The 21,915-nt window shown below is 38.5% G+C and overlaps 1 protein-coding gene across 8 annotated transcripts in view; it reads right to left on the bottom strand.

Annotated features, from left to right (window-relative positions):
* NRXN3 (neurexin 3) overlaps nt 1–21,915 on the bottom strand; it is a 906,050-nt gene that overhangs the window by 593,474 nt on the left and 290,661 nt on the right. For all 8 annotated transcript variants that reach the window (XM_063399086.1, XM_063399087.1, XM_063399090.1 and 5 more), the window contains one exon: nt 19,853–19,879. In XM_063399086.1, coding sequence (XP_063255156.1) covers nt 19,853–19,879 — 27 coding nt within the window. The remainder of the gene's footprint in view (nt 1–19,852; nt 19,880–21,915) is intronic.

Here is a 21,915-nt window from a genome sequence, read left to right as displayed (position 1 = left end):
GTAGGGCACCTCACTTGCTCCAGTGTCTTGTACCACACTGACTGCTGTTTCCATGATTTTCAAATCAAACTAACCATAGGTCTTCAACTTAGCCTTTATGACTAGCTCTGAAGCATAACATCTGAATTGGAGGTTTGCTATTAGTCAGATATTCCCATCAGGGTGACAGTTAACAATTCAATTACCAAACCTGCAAAGCCTCTTTCCAGTAATACGTTTCATAGAATCCCACCAGCAGTGATTCACATCCTTCCTAGTCCTCAGTTTGTGACTAGCACTGAAATACTGACATACAGGCTTACAAGCAAAGTTGTCTACTCAATTTGTATGCCCTTCTAATGCAGGACACAGTCACGTCTAAAGTGTGAGAGAGCAGACTGTGCTCAGTTCTTTTTCAGACAAGCTTAGATTATCAAATCTGGTATTTAGTTTTTGACATATATAGCCTTAGGAGTATTGAACACAGAGCATCTCCTGACAAGGATGGGAGCTGGAAAATCAACCCCACATTTTGGAAAATGTTGATTCCCTGTCAGATCCCCCTCTCTAAGTGTAATATTGTTGCATTTTATTTTAATTTATTCAACATCCTCTAGGTGCTGTAAATGAAAGATTAAAAGGTTGTAATTTAAATATTCAGTGCCAGTACATAACAAAGAGCCAGATTCCTTCAGAGAATAAATATTTCTTAGCAACAGTAGTTCAGCCTGTGGATTATTTTTTCCATGTTTATATAAAGGGGAAGATGCTAACAGATATCACAATTCAGTGTTTAGCAAGCAACAGAGTGCCAGGAATTGTCACCAGATGAACTATTATAATGAGTGAAGAAAGAAATGCTACATCTCTCAAGTGGGAAGGGGATACTTGTGGGTTTTTACTCTGCAGCAGGTAGACAATTGGTTCCATTTTACCTGCTCTGAAACTTTCTGTCCAAAAACCTCTTCAGGATTCTTGGCTTGGAAGAAATATCAACACAAAACCAATTATCAGCAAAATTGTACTTTCCCAACTGGATCCCTTTTGGATCAAAATTAATCTAATTCATAGGATTAATCTCTCATGACTCAAAAATCAGGAATTGGAGAGTAGGATCAAAAACATGCAGTATTTTGAGGGAACTAATTCTCTTTGTCTGTGGGGAGGTCAGAGGGAAGTGAAGAGATTTTGCGTGAAATGATACTTCTACATTCTTTCTTCTTGCCTTTTTAAATCCATATGCCAAAAGTTAAGTATCAGTTTCAAAAATCCTAACCCATCTGAAAAAACATCAAAGACAATCTTCCGTCTCACATTTCAGATTTGACTTTAGCAGGTCATAAAGATTGAGCAGACAATTCTGCTCATAAAGTCTGTACTTCGCACAATTAAAATCCTCCAGAATAGTCCAGTAACAAAAAAAAAATAAAAGTAGCCAGAACCACAACCCAGCAGGCACAGTCTTGATGTTGTTATTGGTCCAGGATAAACTTGCTTGAAAAGTGGAAGTATAGAACATAGAGAGTGTGGTATTTCTGAACACACAAAGTTCACCTGGCAGTCTGCGTTCGGGTGTCAGGGCCAGCCCTATGGCCAGTGAAGGAATAACACTGGAAAGAATAGAAAACTTAAATGGACTCCAAAGTCCTTCTGTTAAGCAAGCAAAGTCATTGCTTGTTACTACTAAAGAGGAAAATCTCCTTTGAAATGACTGAAAGCAAAGGCTTGGGGAAAGGGCAGTGGATACCAGCAGCCATCAGCGCTGTTGAGGACAGGATATGGAGGACAGCAAGGATCCTGGAGAACACAGCTGGTGGAGTCACCTTTGCCCTTATTTTTACTGGAAATCTAAAGCCCTTGTCTTTCCATGTGACTTGATGTACCTTCTGTACCTGCATTTAGTTGCCTGCATCAGCACCCCAGCTTTTGTCTCAAGCTGCCCAACAGCTGTAGAAATTGAACTTCATTAATACTGGCTAATTTGTATCTTTCCCTCAGGAAAAAGCAGCTGAAGCCATGCAAGATGCAGAGTGCCATGGAGAAAGAAAAATTCAATGAGGAATGATAGGCACAGATTTTTAAACCTGGTGCTTATGTTTATCTAGGCAAAAAAAATACTTGCTCCTGTTGAAAATCTCTCTGCATTAGCACTCTTTGGCTGTGGTTTGAGTGAAAGTAGAAACACAATCTTAGACCTTCCTTGAAAAGACAGTACATGCAAGCTCAGCTGGCTTGTTCTAGCTATTTACAAAGCTGTTAAAATGGCTTCTTTCTTCTGTACCCTTGGCATGAACAGATCAATAAAAACATGAAAAGATTAGACAGAGTGAAAGAACAAATGACTGACTGACTTACAAGACAGATTCTGTAAAGACACAAAAACATGCAGAACCATTAAGGCCCATATGCCAATTATTAGATGCATTCAGTGAACATATACTGTGCAAGAATGTTCAGCAATTACACCAGAGAAATTCTAAAGACACAGGCTCTCCCAGAAGTCAGAAGGCAAAAAAAAAAAAAGGCTCCAATCTATAATAAAAAATTACATGCACACACACGCTGTGTTTTTGAGCACGATTTCCTCTTTTATATTCCAAGGCTTGGACGTTGCTTTGTATGTTCAGATCAAAGCAGCAGCTGTCAGAGCTCTGGTATTGTTTGGTGTTATTTATAGAAGGGCAGACAACAATTATTCTCAAGGTACATGAGGACTCCAAAACAAACAGGTTAAGACCAAGCTGACTCTGAATCTGGAAGCCAATTTGCCACATGTTACATATTATACACCCAGATAATAAGTGCAAGTCCTCATTCTCTCTCTGCTCTGACTTGAGAATACTTGTTCACTTTAAAGAAATGAAATTAATATTCTATTCTCATGACCAGATGACCCTCCCTTCTCATATATTTCTAATGATTCCCTACAGTGAAAAAATGACTGCACTCTACTTTTAGACATCTAAAATCAACCTTGTCAAAACTACAATTTCTTTCTTTATTTTTGGATCTTTCACCTTCACTTGTTATTTAAACCTGGCCTCTTTTCAATCTCTTTCTATCTCCTCACACATAATTCAGTCTCTTCTGATAAAAAGTATTCTTCGACTGCATTTCCTCCATGCCTTTTTTAGCAAGCTAACATACCACGTATTTTCAAACCTCATCCAAGAACTTACTTCATTTTTTTAATGTGGGATGCACATTACAATTCTTTTCCTGAAAATACTTGTCTTTGTGCTTCTGACTCAAATTCAAAAGGAATATTGCCTTCTTACTCCAGTAAGAAACAGAATCGTATTCCAATTACATGAGTGTCACTAGGCCTTGTATGTACATACATCTCTCTCTCTGTAGGTTTATATGAAATTAAATGCCAGGAGACACAGTTAAAACCAGAAAAATTCTGATCATATGTACAGAGTTGATAATCACATGAACAGTCCTGTATAACATGAAGATGCCTATACCATAATTACATAATCAGAAAAAAAGTTCAGTAACGATCCACTTCAGTTTCATCTCAGATTCCAAAACAAGAATTTCATCAAAGCAGTAAAATGTAATGCCAGCAGTGTTTAGCTGACCTCCTGACTCTTGCCAAGGTAAGCCACAGGAGCCACAACTCCAGACATTTCCAGGAGTGCAAAGAGAAAGCCATCTGACCAGGCACAGCCTCAGTCACAGCTGCAGTGACATTTCCTAGTGCACAGCCCAAAGGGAAACCACACTGACATAAAACTCATCACAACATTTAAAAGGGTAAAGAGATTATATTGTCATGGCACAGGGTCAGCATCATCTCTTTGCTTTTATTTAAAGAATAAACATTTTTAGCATGCAAGCAAATTTTACCTTTAGTATTTCTTCCTACAGCAACTAAGAGACTGCCATGTCTGTAAGGCAGCTATCTAGTTCTGGTGTATAGTAATGAAAAAAATAAAAAAATCATATATGGAGAGTATCATAAACTAGGTAACCTGTTACCCAGTCTGCATATATTGCAGCCATCCAGAGAGAGATATGCAATTATGTGCAAGCTAGTATAATTTCTTAATGTCAACCTCATCATTCTGGCCTAATTATTCTGTCATTTTTATGGAAATTACAACTGAATCTGAAGTACAGTGCATAAATACCAAGCCTATAAACCCTTACATACTAACCACATTTACAGCAGTCCAGTTATTGCTGATGCAGGAGACTGAGCATTTGTTTCACTGTTGTTTAAGGATGATGTTCATCATTTCACACAGGTTTTGAAGATGAAGGCACTGGTCTAAGAAATATAGTTATCTCCCTCAATGTGCTTTTCTCAACAAATACAGAAAAATCAAAGCAGAGGACAGAGACAACTGCTAATAACACTTTGAAATGTCATGGTAAGATTTGATCGTGTATGAATAGAAAATTGCACACAGTTATTTTTGTAAATATCTCCATATCTTCCTGCTCATATAAGTTCATTTTCTTTATTGCCATTTAATCTGGCTTTTTGACTCCCATTGGTGGGGCATTTCTCATTGACTTGATGGTATGTCAATCTAAATAACTGCATCTAAAATTACACATATGCCATGGATTTTATTTCTTTGATTTCTTTCAGGAATTAATTGCCACACATCAAAGGGAAAAATTTGTATGCTGTGATTCCACCAAGATGAACCAGCTGGACAATCTGGCCTTTAACATTTTGAAAAACATTTCATCTTACTGCTACTTATTACTGTAATGTTTTGGGTAATAAATAGAAATTCACAATTCTTTCATAGGCACTAAATATGTTTGCACAATACCTTTGTACTTGTGATATTAAAGCCATTACAGACATTCATGACTTCAGTTCCTAAAGCCTTCTGGCAAGAAGATGACTATTATTAGCTGCACACCATTGGAAAGATGAAATTCTGGTAAATAAATTATTTGCCCAGAGACTTGATACTGCAGAGTTATGTAGAGGTGGTTGCTGTTGTTATTATTATCTGGAGACTGTGTGGTGATGTTGATTTAAGAAGCCTCGATCAGGCAATGCTCCTGACAATCACCAGGAGGTGCAGGTCGTTCCCAATTGCCCACAGGAGTAGGCTGACAGCTTCCAGCTTCAAACCATTCTCTAGATCTTAGTCCTCTTCACTGACTAGTGTTAAAAAACTAAATACTGCTTAATTTAATCATTAGTCTAAATGTGAATGCTCATACACTTCCTCTATGCCTTTCATCCTTGAAGACATTTGGACAATAAAATCTTCAGAGCAGATTCTGTCTCTAAGCCATCCTGTAAAAACATATGGCTATCCATACATAGATACTATTCCTGTCAGCAAGAACTGAAACCAGGATTTTCTTCATACAGACCTGAAGCACTTACTATCAACACAGAAGTAGTACTTTGCTCTGAAGGCACCAAGATGATGTTTTTATCAAAGCAAGGATAGACTACCTGTCTACTATGACAACATACTGGTATTCTCTGATATTAGGTAGCAATCAGGTTTAGGATGTGAATTAGTTCACCTACCCAAACTGCCTTATCCTTTTCAAATACCAGCATTCTGGTCTCTTGTCTGTGAATACACTGGAGCTGGCCACAGTAGAAGGCTGTGGAAGTGAGGTAGGAATGGAGACACTAAGCTCCATCTCTAGCCACTGTGGAAATCCTAGAAGCTACAGATAGAATTCTTAGTACTCAAAGAAAATAAGTTTGAAGTATGGACCAATGAAACAGGAACAGAACTGGGGCAATGGGCTCATGATTAAAGGGATTTAAAAACATTGGTCTCTTTATATCAACAGCTCCACAGCACAATGAACCTTCATGACCTGTTCAATAATAGAATTCTCATAAACTAATAGTTTATAAGAACAATGTACAGCAGTAATCACTACCTGATTTTCCATTGTGAGATTTTCTATATTCAATAAAAACTGACTCAAAGTCCCCTACAGTCTCTGATGCTTAGAAGTTAGGATTTGAGTTTGTTTCACCTCTGTGTTTGCAGACAGAGAAACCGTTCATCAGTGATTTTGTTAGTACTTCAGGTAATTTTCTTCTGAAAGTGCTAATTTTAAAATGTGGTTTCAATGTTCTTGGGAAATTTCTTCCCAGATTTTCCTCTGGCCTTGCAAAATCTGTACAGGTTTTACACTGGATCTACTGCAGTTTCAGAAGGCTTACGGCTTCTTAGAAGCAAAAGATCTGAAATTACTGTCACATGAGACTGAGTGTGAGGTTTTTTCAGTACTGATGCAATTAACAGTGTTCACATTTCACGGGTAGTGTTTTATCCCTAACTGATGAGTTCCAGGTATATTTGCACTCAGCAGCTAAGCACTTTTCTTTCAATGAGTATGTAGTCTGCAGGTTTCCAAACAGTGCACTAGCAATACTTTCAGTCACATATCCTTCTTAAAAAAGTAGAAGTCAGATCCCTCCACATAATATTGGTAAGGAAACAAGAGTGAATAAGAATGCATAATCTTTCTTTTTGCTCATACCTCCCTCTCTACTAAAACTGAAAGAGTAGCACCAGGGTTGAATGGCTGCAACAAAGCTTTCCATCACTGTCAGAAGTGCTTGAATAATGGTACCATGTTAGGGCAGGATTGAAAGCCCATAATATCACTGCTGCTGCTTCTGCATAGTCTGTCCTTCACTAATTCCATGGTGATAGTAATTCCACCACTATTGCAGCCTTGTATTCAATAATCAGCATCAGTGTAATACTCTAAAGATAAAAATACGATTAAGAACTTCTCAGAAAGGGGTTTTAATTTTAGGCTCAAATCTTAACTCACTATGAAACAGAATCAAACATTCTTTCGGTGCTGTGACCAAAAAAGAGAGGCCAAAAAAAAAATCAATGCCTTTGCCCATTTTCAGATTAAGTTACTGTTCCTCTACAAACAAACAAACAAACAAACAAAAAAAAGGAAGTGGTTTAAAGCATTTTACTACACATGCCTCCTTGAGTTTATCAGAACTGCAGTTCTACAGGTATCTCCAAGTTTTTCTATATTCCCCAAGCTCTCAGAGAAGTGATGTTTCTGTTACATTTCTGATCCAATCACAAAAAGCAAAAGCAGAAATCTTACATAAATACATGTTCAAACATGTTCATGTTTACCCATGGAGTCTCAATATGATACAGGTCCCCAGAGGTAAATTTGTAAGACATTAAAACACACAGTTTTGCATTCAAAGCCAAGTGGACTGAGATCCTGAGTCTTCCCAGACCTAAATCATTTAGAGCACAGTGTTTGAATTAGGTAAAAAGTCTTCCAACAGGAAGACATACCTGTACCAAGATCTTGGATTTACTTCATTTACCTTGCAACAGAAAAAAACATACAGAACCTCTAATTTGTCATACTTTCAGTTCTGAAAATTTCCTCATAGCATTTGGGAGCAGATCTCTTAAGGCCTTAAGATTTGATTCTTCACAAATGCTGGACATCTAAAATCCTGTGAAATTTGACAGGGGTTGACTACGCTCAGCACCTCTGCAAAATAGAGTTGACATAGAAAACCATCTTAATAACCTCCTAATGGACTACTGAAAATCATAGTTTCAGCAATCAAAATGACAGAAAGCTGGCTCTTTTCCCCTTACAATACAGAAATAATTGACATTTGAAAACTATAAAAAGTGGTGCAAGGAAGAGGAATAGATTTGTATTTTAATTCCATTTGAGTGAATTGGACAAAAAGGCTTTGCTTGGAAGGACAAAGCAGAAAAGTACCTCTCTCCAAATAAGGAAGAAATATTTCCTTATGATGCATCAAAGTTTACCTGAAACAGGAAAGCATCTTTTACTTTTCTATCACCCAGTGAGGGTGGTGGCTGGCACTCATTCAGGGTAACATTTTCCCACACTCCACCTTCCACATTAACATTTTGCAATTTGATAGGAAACATTCTCCAGCCCTTTGGCTCCCTAAACAAATTTCAGAGCCCAAGTTCTTTGTCCTGTTTTTCAATAACTCCCTTGCCAGAGCACTCTTTGTTCAATGGTGAAACATACTTATTTCTCAAGTTTATCTTGGCTCGGCTCAAAAAGTATCAGACTGAATTTATGGTAAAGAAAAGCACAAGATCTTGTAGAATTTAAAGTCAGGGGTTTTGTTATGAAATGAACATCAGATGCAGTTCCAATTTTACCTTAAAATGGACTTCATATGTATTTGTTTAATTACTCATACTCAGAATTCTTAGAGAGGTTCAGACTGCTTCAGCTGAGGATTTGGCTTTAAAGCAACATCCTGTCTTCCATGTGCTGCCCTGGGTTTCTACAGCTAAATCAAGGCAAATCCTTTCTGAATTCATGCCTAGTTAAGAATGACTGAATATCAGCTATGACAATAAAACCAGGTTTAATAAATATTTTCTGCACCATCTTAGTCTAGTGTATGCCCACTTCCACACTTGGCTGTTTCTATTATGAAGGATTATCCACATTTCTGTATGAATTATTATAAAATACTTCAGTTCCATAAGTATTCTATGAAATTTCTAATCTCAGGAGATGTTAAATATTTCTATAGGTCTTCTAACTGATATATTTTGTTAAGGATGTTCTGTTCATACTTATACATGCATACTTTTCTTATTACATCAAGCCTGATCTTAGTTATCACTAGCTTTCCTGAACCCTGCTTTTGGAATCAGATGCAGATGGCAGAAACAAATGTTTTAAATGCAGTACAATATCCACAGTATGTGGATGCAAGCTCTAGGAAAGAATACTGAAGTTAGGATAACCTGATTTGGTGTAGCTATCAGAGACACAGAACAATAGTTTCTGCTATGGTGTAGCAGCCCCTTCAGTCTCCATTTTGATGTTTATAGCATTTAAGGCACAAAGCTTCACCTCATGGCATCAGTGGTTTCCATGTGAGGCAAAAAGCAGTACTCCAAGGAAGCAGGGCTCACAGTTGTTTGCTGTGCTGATCAGTGCTGGCCTATGGTACAGGCCACACTCTGCCAGAGCTACTTGCTTCCTATAGAGCATAAAAGATATGATAGCCCAGTGCTACTGTCAAGCACCTGTTTATATTCAAGTCTCACACAGCTCCACCAGTGAACTGAATCTTCATCTTTGCTGCTTTCTACAAAGCTCTCTGAACATATCTCCAACCCTTTCACAGGTAGAAAACAATAACACAGCAAATGCAAAATGATCATATCACTTCGGAGATGTATTTAAGCTGCTCAGCACATGAACTGAGAATGGACTACAAAATCTCCAGCTGCACCACGAGATGGTGCTCAGCCCCCTCTCTAAGACACACATGGAGTACACCAGAGTCAGGAAAGTTTGCCTGATCTGGGTACTGGCATTCCCAGCAGAAGCACACATAGATAGTTGGGCTTCCAAACGACTCTTTCTATGCAGGCGGCTGGATACAGCATTCCCTGAAAAATATCGTTGTGCTGCAGAAAAGAAAAAAGAAAAAAAAAGAGAGAGAGAGAGAGAGAGAGAAAAGGTTCTGCATTTTTAAATGCTTTTATGCTGCTCCACCTACTCTGTTGCATTTGATTATGCTTGAAATAAATCAAAGTGTGACTGGTGAGTGAAATAAACCTTCACTACAAGAAGTGGTCAATTTTATTTGGGCTGCTTTCAGTGGCAGTGATAATTTAGGAAGCAAGTTTCCTTTAATCTAAAATTATCCTAAGCAGGAAAGTATAATATAATAAATTGGAAGTAACAATCTTTCACTCATTCTAAAATAAGAAAGCACAGAACTAAATGAGGCAAGTTTCTGTCCACCACAAAAAAAAAAAAAAGAAGTGATATTATCCACACTTGTAGCATAAATATTTTGGCAATTCTAGGACTATGATTGGTATTTTCATGGGAGAACTCAATTTGGTGGCAGAATAGACTATGGTAACAATGTGATTTGGGTATATGCAAAGTTACAGTATGATGGTAACTATGAGTGTATGATTTGGCCAAATGGGTACTGACCTCTAAAAATGTCTGTAGGCCTCTACAAATATGCTTCTACCATCTTGCATTAAACTTCAGAGTTACCACAGGATGTTTGATGCCATCTTTCACAAGTAGAATTGGCTACATATTAGCAGCAATGAATATTTAATCTGTAAGGGCCCTTATAAACTCCTGGCTTCATTCACTCTGTACTAATCTACAAGGAAAAAACCTCTCCCGTTTCTATATCTGGTACCAGGGGCCTCTTTGCATCAAAACATTTTTATATTATTTCTGTCTTTTAAAACAATGATGAAATTCCAGCAACATTTGCCTGAGGCAGTTTTCTCTGTTGCACTGAATGTGCAAACCCACTTTGTTCAAATTAGAACCTGTACCATTATGAACTGCACATGTCAACTGCAATATAGGAATCTGTTCAATACCTAGAACTCCTCACATACATGCAAATGGACTTGGAGTTTGGGACCACGAAATGTCAAATATATGACATCTTTCCTAACTCAGGTAAGAAAGGCTTGTGGTTTTGCTGGCAGCAGAACAATTTGGCAAACACTGTCCCTCCTCTTGGAGCTAAGAACTCCACAAATTCAGGAGGAGAACCATGCTAGATGGAAGACTGCAACTTTAAATTGTTTAGGTGCTTTGTTTAACAGCTTGAAAGCTGAAAGGTGCTCATGTGAGTCAAAAGCAATACCATTTACATTTCTTCTTTTCCTTGCGAGTTCAAAACAGTAGACTGAATAATTTCAAATACAATTCCCCTACAAGAAAAAAGGGAACAGAAAACACACTAATCCAAATGACGTCAGCATGTTCACAGTTTATTAATATACAATTAAAACCTTACCTGAACCTAATCTTGCATTAACAGGTAATTAACATAATAACTTCCCTGTTTTTTCAAGCTTTCTGGTGATTCTGTACTCCAATTTCATGAGCAAATAAAAATAATAAAATGTCCTTAGATGATTAAAATCCTACCTCATGACTTGCTTTCCATATATATATATGATAGTCAGTCCTGGACACTGGGAAATCCAGCAAAGGAAGAAGTTATTTTTCCATAATTAAGTGAGCTCACATGACTGTTTAATATAGCAATCACTGAAGTGATACAAATCAAAAAGATATTTAACTGGGAAAATTACTTGAGAACTTCACTCAGGCTTTCTAATTTTCAGAATGAAAATGCTCAGCATATTGCATTTTCCACTAGGTAGAAAATTATTTATGATGATATAATGAATCTTCACCACTGATCAGACACATCGGTGGCATCTTGGTCAGGTTTCTTCTGCCATCAAGGCTTCCCACATATTGTACTTCCTTTGCACAAAAGAGGCAAGAAAGCAACAACTGTATTCTTGGTCCTGACATCTCAAGAATCACCTTTTTTTGAAAGGAGCAGAAGAGAAGATATTAGAAAAGAAAACCTTACTGCTGAGAAGTTTGCTACAAGCACATTTCCAGGGATCCAGCAGCAATGCAACCTTGCCACATACATCATACACCAGTGTGCACCAGCTTGACCAAGCAAGAACCTCTCTGGGAGAAAAAGTGTTCTTGTTCTCCTGGACTTGTTTTGTCCCTGCACTAACAGTAAACATTTCTAGACTGCTTCTTTCAGAGGCAGACCACAAATGTGCATGCAGCTCACCTTTACCTAGCTCACTTCTCAGCAACCAGTATTTAAGCACAGAAGCATCAATGGATATTTTTTACATAAACTTCTTACTCCTGTGCACAACTGCAGTTCTCTGTTCCCAGAGAGAAATCTTCCAGGAGCAGTGCCTTTTGCCAGACAAACCAGCCTAGAAGCAGAAAATACAGGCAATGTGATGGGTCCCATCACATTGGGCAGGACAGTAGCAGTCACTGCTGAAAGAGGTGGGGTGTGTGAAGATTGTTAAACCTGGAAAAATCCTTTCAGCTGTGGAAAGGCAACTTTTCTGTATTATCAACCCTTTCACCATGCATGGAAACAGTAGCCAATACTAAAGTCCTAACACAGTCTCTGATTTTAAGATAGTCAACAGCCCAAGACCTTAATCCTGGAAACAACGCATTTCCTACTCCTACACATGAGCTCCCTGGTGCTACCTCTCGCACAGCAAGTTTGCCCAAACTTAGTGCCTTGAGGAGAAAAAGAAAATCAGTGAAATGGAAAAAAAAATCATCAAATATTTGATGGCTCGACACCATAAATGACATGGTTTCAGTCTACCTTTAGCCCTCTATTTCACTGTACAGCAGCAAAAACATTGTCTTTTTAAGTTCTATATCAAAATGTTCACAAGTTTTCAAGGATATGTTCTTATCCTGAGTGTACTGGATCTGGCTGAGAGCGAGTTAATTTTCTTCAGAGCAACACACACAGTGCCATGTTTTGGATTTGCGAGCAAAACAGTTTTGATAACATACAGGCAGGCAGAGAGTGAGAGAGCAGCTGTGTGCTTCTTAACCACCTACAGGGGTTAAACCAAAACACTGAGGAAAGTGCAAGTGATGACAGCACATCTGAAAAGAACACAAATCAATTTATACAAGCTAAGTGGCCAAAACAACAAATTGAGGCACTGACACATTTTTCTATCAAAGCCTTTTTTTTTTTTTTTCTCCCCAGGAATTCTGGCTGAGATCCTGCAAATATTGCAATAGAAAAAGAAAAAAGGAAACAAGACTGTTTTACCCAGACAGGAGAAAGGAAGCTGATAATATGACAACTGGTGGATAAGAGAGAAACGTTGCTGACCACAATTAGTTAATTCAAGGTATCATTAAACAAAACCTAGCATCACAAGACTTCTTCCTAGGTTACTCCAAGTTTCACCAACAATACCTTCTCCTCTAAAAATAATAATAATAAAAAAAAATTTTAAAAAACCCTGCCTCAAACTTTCCATATTTCATAATCTTTGTATTAGCATCCAGGATCCCAATACTTAATTAGCATTTCTAACATTAAGTAATGGGCATCTATCTTAGTGATTGACAGGATGATTGATATGGTTTGTTTCGACCTTCAAAATAGTTTTCTTTTTTAGTTATAATCCCCCTGAAGGGATGAGAGGCTACAGGAATTGAAAATTACATATATATAAATGTACAACAAACACAAAGACAATCTTTTCAAAAGCCAAAATGAAGCAAGAAAAGCTGCTGGAGTAGGAATGATAGCCAGTAAACCAGAAGAGTTGTTTTCCAAAAGTGCGTCACTGATTCCTGACAGATGACTGCTGAGTTTCCAAGGTTAGTTTTCTTTCTTGTTAGGTCTCACCACAGCAATTTAGGTAAAAACAACACAGAACACATTCTGCCAATCTCTGCTTTCCTCATTGCCATGTCTCCCACTGATGTTTCTTCCTGAGTACTGAAAGTGAAGATGCAGAATTGAGATTTTCAAAGGATGGGACAGTATTAGCTGGAAGATGAAGGGTGACTGCTTTAACTAACAGCTGGGCCCAGCTGAATTGTAGCAAACACCAATTTGTGTTTGTACCCTAGATCTGTGGCCACTGATGACATATTCTGGGATTCAGGGACCTTATGATATAGCAAACTGCAGTTTAGGATTGCTCAAACCAATTATGCCACAGCAACACCTTAATGTTCATGGCACTGTCTGGATAAGGAGGATTAAAGACACTGTGAAAAGCCTGTGCTCATTAAACCCAGTGTTCTGCCCCCAATAATGGCAATCACCAGTACCTCTTTACCAGTCACTCCTTACCCAATATCCACTGATCCTTAAAACTCACTGATTTGGCCTTAAATTTACAGAACAGGTGGCGCCCAATACAGCAAGCAGTGTTTGTGCTGATTGATTTTTGTCTTTATAACTATTTAAACCTCATCAGAGATGCTCTGTCTGGGTTGTTCGCAAACAAAATTAATAGCATATAAAATACTGGCTTCCTCCTAGACCCTGAACCATGAGTCTTCAGTTTTGTGCCAATGTTCTTTGAATAAAAAAAAAAAAAAAAAGTGAATGTTCTGGCAACTAATTACACCATAAAATCTACAGAAGACATATTGTCTAGACATCAGTGAAGTGGAGCAGTTTCTCTTACGTGCTTTACGTTTTCTCTCTCACCCAGGCAGAAGATGTCCATGTGGAACCCAGCCCAAAAAGGGACTGATCCTCTCCACTGCAGCTGTTAACTGCATGGATTCTGCTGATATCTTTGTAAAACAAGCTCAGAGGCACTACTTCACTTTGTAGGGGTACCAAACAACCTCTGAGTTGAAAATGTGTCCTGGTTTGGGTTAAGGACAGGGTTTATTTTTTGCAGTAGCCATGAGGGTGGGGAGCCTGGAGCTCTGTGGGCATGGCCAGGGTCCTAATACTATCCAACACCATTTCATGTCATTTCCAAGGCAGGGAAAGGGACTCTCTCTCCCTTTTGTGAAAAGTATTCCTTTCCGGTCATGGGGAAACTGCGGTAGTGAAGGGTCCGCCTGCCATTGTGTTTCATCATCCCAGGCTTGGTCGGCATTTTGCACATAAATCACCCTTTCTTTGTACATGTTTCATTATTGGTATTGTTGCTGTTCATTTTCTTATCTCAGTGATGATCTCAATAAATTGTTCTTAACTTATCTCTGCCTTTTGTCTCCCACTGAAGGGGAGAGAGGGGTGCATGGTTTCTTTTCAGTGGGAGTACCAAATTGGAGACTACATTCCTAAACCATAACATTAAGTCAAGAAGGTATTTTTCCCACTGAAGACTTAGAATGGGCTTGAATCAAGGGAGTCTGAGACAAAAGAGGTCATTTTGTAGTAGCTGCCATGGGGAAGAGGAATTTATTGTGTTATGAAATAGAGTCCATCTGCACATCCATGAAGAAGCTCAGAGAGACAGTAACAGGAGGGGGAGCACAAATAAGATCTTCCTGGATAATATCCAGGGCCACCAGCCCACCAGAGATGCATATGCACAATCCCAGAGGAGCATGGGGCACAGCAGCAGGTGGGAGCACAAATCACAGACTTCTGAGCAATGAAAGCCTTGTCCAGGTCTCTCCCAGGGCTGTTCTGGCAGAGCCATAGGTTCCAGTGTCCCAACATGACACTCATCACTGTATGACAGCTGGACCAGCCCTTGATATCACCTTTTAGGTGATTTCTGCACAGGGTGGCACATCTGCAATGTCGGGGAAAAGCACCTTGGAGACTTACTATGGGATGTTAAGGGGAGAAACCAAAGGCACTAAAAGGGAGAAGTTTAGGTGATTTTGGGAAGAGTAAGAGTAGGAAAATAAATATAGGGGTAAGGGGATAAAAAGGGCTGGGCATGTAAATAGTTGCTGATCAATCTGTTTATCTGATCAATGAAGCCTGTCCTGTCTTCTTACTAAATTCCTTTCTATGTCTTTCCCAGCTGAGAGCCCTTTATTCTCTGTGCATGAGGGTGTATGGGGCAATGAGTGCTCCCACTGGAGTCAGATCATGAGGTCAAGAGATCCAGGTGTTCGTGTTGCCAGAGACTGGAAGGAATGTGGATCTGCGAGCAAGCGTGAACTCCAGCACCGGGCCTGCCAAGAACACATCTTCAGCTTGCTGCAAACAGAACCTGGGAGCAAGCAGTGGCAGAGGCCTCACCTCTCTTGGGCTGCTGGATCTAGCAGGGCAGGTTCTCCTCTAACACAATTTTTATCTTGCCATCTGACAAATATCTGGGAGGATAGCTTTTGATCCCCTAACAGAAGTCTTCCAAAGCCAGGCTTGCTCCCTTCTTTTCTCCTGCACTGTGGTGCAGCAGCAGTACAAGGCCAGACCAGCATCCCAAGTGTGAAACTGCCCAAAAGTAAAATCATTCTCAGCTGGGCGGTGCAGATGCTACAAGAAAGACACCAGCTTTGTTTTCACTTCTACAATATGACATACCATAGACTTGACACTTTTCAGGCTGCATAAGTATACATTCCTTCCTGATTATGTTCAAATTAAGCTAGGAGATGCTACAGTCACAAATATGATGTGTCTGTTTAATCATACTGCTTCACTTTCAAAAGAATGTTTTCTCATTAGAGTACTATTAAGATTTTATTAAAATGACAGCAATATCACTAGGAATGGGATAAGTGCACTTGCTTTTACAATATTTTGATTAGAGTTAGCACAGCTTCCTATTTACTTATGATGCTATAGAAAAGAAAAAAACTTTAAACCTCTCCCAGAAAGTCACACACCATAGATTCATACTTTATGTTGTTACAGTGGCACTTAATAAAATGAAATATTAACACTGCATTGAATAAGGCACCAAACACAGTAAGCACAGCAAGTGAAACAGGAAAACAAAATATATTCTAGCTGTCATTATTTTCAAAAATTAATTGGATTTCAAACAACATGTTAAATGTGAGACCTCACAGAGACACAGAATCAACTGTGTAGTAGTGATTAGACTGATTTTTTTATCCTCTTCCATTTATGCTTTTAGCAGCAGGTAAGAGAAGATATGGAAGTTTTGAGGCATCAAAAGTGACATGAAAATAGATGATGGCTGGTCTGACATGCTTAAGTGAGAAGAAAAAGCCTCATTATGAAATAACAAGCAATAAGACAGAAGTGTTCACTGTCCTCAAGAGCTATTTTTGGCAGATCTCTCATAGAATTAGTGTCAAAGTATGTGACTGAATATTGACACACCACATAAGGCTTGTGAGGAGAAAGAATTAGATCCAGAGTAGTAGCCTAAAAAGACTACAGAGTGAAAACACCTCCAAATTCTAACAAATCTGTAGCACACACAGCTCTGTCCTCCACACTTAATACTGAGCAGAATGCAGAAAACTATCCACATCTAATCTGATATCAAGTACAGTCACTGGATATGGAATAATGAAATTAAGGGCCTTTGCAAAAATAAAGAAAAATCAGAGCACCAGACGTGACACAAACTATACAACTACCACAATTTCAACTTTCTTCAAAGTAAACAATGCATTTCAATAAACAGATTACAGGAGAGGGACCATTTTCTTAGGAAATCCTATTTTAAAAAATAAAATATATGTAGGCAAAAATTCAAGAGACTTATATTTAGACTATACCTATTTCTCCCCATGAATCCAACCAACAAAATAACTGTTCAATGCACCTTCACACAGTTCATTTGGAGATCCTGGTCCTGCTTTCGGTTATGCCGATTTTGCACGATTTTGCACTCAGAGCAAAAGAGAGTTACTATAAAGCTACATATGTGTAAAAGTGTTGTTGAGTCCTTCTAAATGTGCAGAAACCTAAAAGATCAGTTTAGGTGCCTTCAACAGTGAAAGGAAAGGATGAGATGAGTATTAAAATATGTATAGAGACAGTAAAAAGCCATGAAATACAATAATGATGAAACACAGAGAGAAGGTAAGAAGAAATTATGGAAAACAATATTTTACAATATTTTTATATACAATACCCCCAACATATATAAGAGAAAAGCCCTCCAGCTTTTCAAAGAAAATCAAGAGCAAGAATAAATGCTTACCTGGGACAATATGCAAGACTCCTCTCAAACAGCATGAGCTTCAATGCTTGAAGTGGTGGGCTCTTAAGCTACATGTTCCACGAAACCCCAGAAGTACAACTCTGTTTACCTTTAAAATCATGCACTGGGTCCCTTCCATTCAGTTACCAGTGGTGACTGCTTGACCTGAAACTCTTTAACTGCTGGGAAGCCCATCTGTCAAGTTACTTTAAACCACTTCTGCTCATTTCAACAGACCCTGGCAGACATATCTGTATGTGGATAACTCCTTCTGCACAAGTAAATGTCAGTGTGCCTGCAGGAATGCTTACAGTGATATTTGGTCTGCTTCTGCCTAACCATATTTTATTCATTCAAGGGTACAGTTTTCACCAATCCCCAGCAGGTTCCCTTCTAGGAAACAGGACAGATGACCTGAGTTATTGCTACAGGCAGCAAAAAAAACCAAGGTATTGGAAGGACTAAGAGTAGAGATGCTCATTTTCAGCAAAGCATCATAAAAAATGAATTCTAAAGATCTAATGTGTCTTAAATAAAGAAATAAATTTAAACCTTCAGGGGAAGTCTGTATTTAAAAATGCAACAGGCTCAACTATTAAAAATGCATGTTAGCAAAATGATTCAAGATGTTTTGATGCTTATGGGGACACCAACAAAAACATGGAATTCAAACTGTCTTCCCATTGCTTTCATTATAGGATTCTCTTTTTCCCCTCTTCTTTTTCTTGGTTTTTTTTGGGTTTTTTTGTTTGTTTGTTTGTTTGTTGTGGTTTGTTTTTTTTTAATGTTTCTTCCAATAAGTGCTTGCTTGCTTTTTATTTGCATAAAAAACAGATAATTGCTACTTGCTACTAAAGCTGGCTTCCCACATGAAGAAAGACTTCCATTGCTAAACCTTTAACAGGCAGCTGTCATCAAAAGTTGAAGACGTTGACAACATCAGATTGTTGTCCAGTACCAGAGGAAATGGATCCTCAGATGACAAACACCAAACAACTACAGGGCAAGTGTTTTGATAGAGTTACAGGTGGCTAAGCAGCAAGAGCATGGAAACTCTTATGAAGCAAAAGATCCTATTTTTATGTAAATGTCCTCACCACTGCTGTGTAAAATCTGGCAATCTCAGCTAGCACATTCAAGTCACTTTTTCCTACTGCACATTCTATCTCGAAATTTAGTGTGAAAACTTTGAAGAGCAAAAGGAATTCAACAAGACCTGTCAAGATTTGAGTCATACACTGACTAATCCCACTTGTAGCAGTTTCATCCCATACAACAACTAAGCACCGAGCAGCTGCTTCCTCCCATCAGCGGGATGAGGAGGAAAATCAGAAAAAGGTAAAACACGTGGGTTGAGATAACAATTTAATAATTGAAATAAAGTAAATTATCATGAACAAGCTTCTATATCATATCACAGCTTCTACCCAGCTACAGGCTCCCAGGGACCACTTCTCAAGTCCAAAAAACTAATTGCTCACACTTTTGTGCAAAGTAGGGTCTCAATCAGCTGGTATCTGCCTTTCAAAAATACTTGTACACAAAATCTAACACAGAGGACCTGTCAGTTCAGCAATCTGGTAACAAGATAAGCCTCAAAGCACACTTGAGAGCTAAACAGCTCCATTGTTTGGGGAGTGTTTTTTACTTTGAGGCCTAGATCAAATTTGATCAGCTCTTTGAAGTAGAACAGAAAAGATCTGGCTTTCTCAGTCAGTCTAGAAATTGATATGATCTTTCACTATAATTTTTCACAGAAATTTTATAATCCTTCCTCTCTACTTCTACATACTGAAAGGAATCTTAGGTGAGTTAGAGGTTCAGATGGAATTTCTTATAGAAATCTAAGAATGGCAACTGCCATTCTTGTATATATATATATATATATGAAGTACATATAATATACTCTGAATGAAAAATCTATTTTTTATTTATTCTATACCCCCAAAAAATTACACTGAATAAATATCATGTTAAATTGTCACCATTCCATAATAAAGCAAGAGTTTGAAGTTTGTTTTCTTTGTTTTTAAATATGCTTGTCTTTTTGTAGTGGAGAAGTGCATACAATACCTGTTGTTATTCTTATGTGGTTCCTTAAGAGTTTTCATAAAGACAACAGGTTACCAGTGAAATGTCAGCTCATCAGGTTCCTCAGGTGCTCTTCTGCAAAGCTATGAAATAACAGTTCATCTCCTCCTTGGAGAAATCCAATATAAAATTTTCCATATAAAATCACCTTAAAGTCTTCCCTCCTCCCTTCCAGCTTCATATCCCACCCAACCCTTCAATTTCAGAAGATTTTTTTTTAAGAAAAAAAAATAAGAAAAAAAGAAAAGAAAAACAGCTTATAAAACAGCAAAGAAAATAAAGTTATTTTAATATATATAGAAAGAGAACAAAATGAAACTTGAGGGAAAACTTACTGGCGTTACAGTTTATCCTGATACAGTCTAGATGGGGAAAAATAAATGAAAGATGAAATTGCATCCTTCAAGGTAACAGCTGCAGACATCCAAAAACAATCAGTCCACCCTTCCGGGGACAGACACACGCAAAGAGATGTGGCCATTTTATACTTATGCACAGTCTGTACAAGTTCAGGAGTGGGTGTATATGTACAGTATATCTATGTAAATATGTAATATACATAAATATATATATTTTTATATATATATACATATGTATAAAGAAATATACCAATATACATACATAGCCACATGTTGACACAGAAAGTTTTCTTTTTATAGGAACCTACAAATCTAAAAGAATCTTCCACTCCAAACCATGAACTGATATGAATTACAATTAAAAATTTTATAATTAAGGCATAAAAATCTCCCTTAAGACACAAGCCACATTCAAGTGTCATTTTGCTTTTTAGAGACCTTTAGCAATTTGTGTAAGCTTGAAGCTCAACATGAACCTTTACACTTGGTTTCTTTTAAATTAATTTGTATTGTTATTGCATAAATACACCATCTGTCAACAGAGAATACCTGTAAAATCAGCCTATGAGAATTTTGGTGCAATATTTAACCCTTTCCAGCTTTCCCAAAGACAGACCCTCTTCTCATTCCCCCAAAGCCAGCCCAAAACACTTTTTCATATGTGCACCGACACATTTGACGCTGTCCGCTCAGGTGAGGAAAGGGTTAATATAGTGCCCAGTTGTGTCCTATCATAAAATGGCCACTTGCAAACAGCTAACCGCACGAACGCCCAGCCCAGATTTCAGCTACTTCTGCAGGTTGGGAATACAGTTTTTTGGGCTTGGCAGGGAGAACGGGGATTTATTTCAAAGGTTCCCAGCCCTGTCAGCTCCTCAGAGCCCAATCCCATCTTGCTGTCTGAACGCTGAGACTGAACGGGGTGCTTGTAACGTTCAGGGAGAAGATGAAATGGGCAGTGAAGTGGCAGATCTGGGAACCTTTGCTGGCCCTGCCTCATTCAGAGGTCACAGGCAAGGGAGGGACAAAGAGAGGTAAAAGGAGAGAAAAATAGTTATGCCTGTGGAATCTAATAAATGGTAGATGAGGAGTCTCCACAAAGAATGCAAGCTGAGGTAGGAGAGCCTGAGCTAGAGGGCTTCTGAGCATTGCTTCTCTCTTTTAACACACTAATGTTCCTCATAGCTCAGGATATAAACCATAAGAGGATCTTTCATTTATAAATGCCTATTTACAGCCTTGTGAACATCCACTGCTGTGGTGTTTCACATGGGCGAGAGCCCGTGTTAGTGCTATTACGTATCTTGGGCTATGCTGACCTTCTCTCAGGAAATCAAGGCCATGAATAATAGCACCATGCTAGTGGACACATTGTCTGGACAACTAGAGCTTTTATCACCAGGAATGGTTGCATTTATTACAGAGATATGGCCCAGCAAGGGAGATTATATAGAATGGCAGAGAAATATAATGCAGTCTGCTTCTTAACTGGACCGATTTTACTTTTGCTCAGATAGATACAGGAAAATTATTTCACCAGCTAAATGCAGTTCTTAAAAAATGAAGGAGGGGAAAGAGAAATAATCTATAAATAATAAATAAAGAGTTGCAATCGGCAGGGACATACCAATTACATGTAACATAGCCAGAGAGAGTCTGTTCTCAAGCAGAACTTCTCCTGAGAAAATCTGGGTTTGGTTTTGTGCGATTAGGTTTGTCATGTGTCGTCAACCGCAACAGAAAAGTGGGAGCAAACAGCCCTGGAGCAACTGCTACGATCACCATACAGTGGTGGCTATATCCCTTTATAGGGGTTGGGGGAGTAAAGGGAGCTCTGAAATACATGCAGGGGAACTTCCCTCTCTGACCTGATGGAGAGTGACAGCAAGAGAGACACCCAAGTCTCACCACGGGCAAGTGAGGTGAAGAGAGTTGCTACAGCTGGAACATGGGAATTTCTTATGGACTAAAGAGCAAGTATGCTGGAAAGGGAAACATACATGGCTGGTCCTCAGCAACACTCATCAAAGAGACTAAAA

The sequence above is a fragment of the Prinia subflava genome, chromosome 5 (assembly GCF_021018805.1).
Source record: "Prinia subflava isolate CZ2003 ecotype Zambia chromosome 5, Cam_Psub_1.2, whole genome shotgun sequence".
Taxonomy (NCBI): domain Eukaryota; kingdom Metazoa; phylum Chordata; class Aves; order Passeriformes; family Cisticolidae; genus Prinia; species Prinia subflava.
Note: the sequence above shows the minus strand (reverse complement) of the source record. Positions and strands in the feature narration are given on the sequence as shown.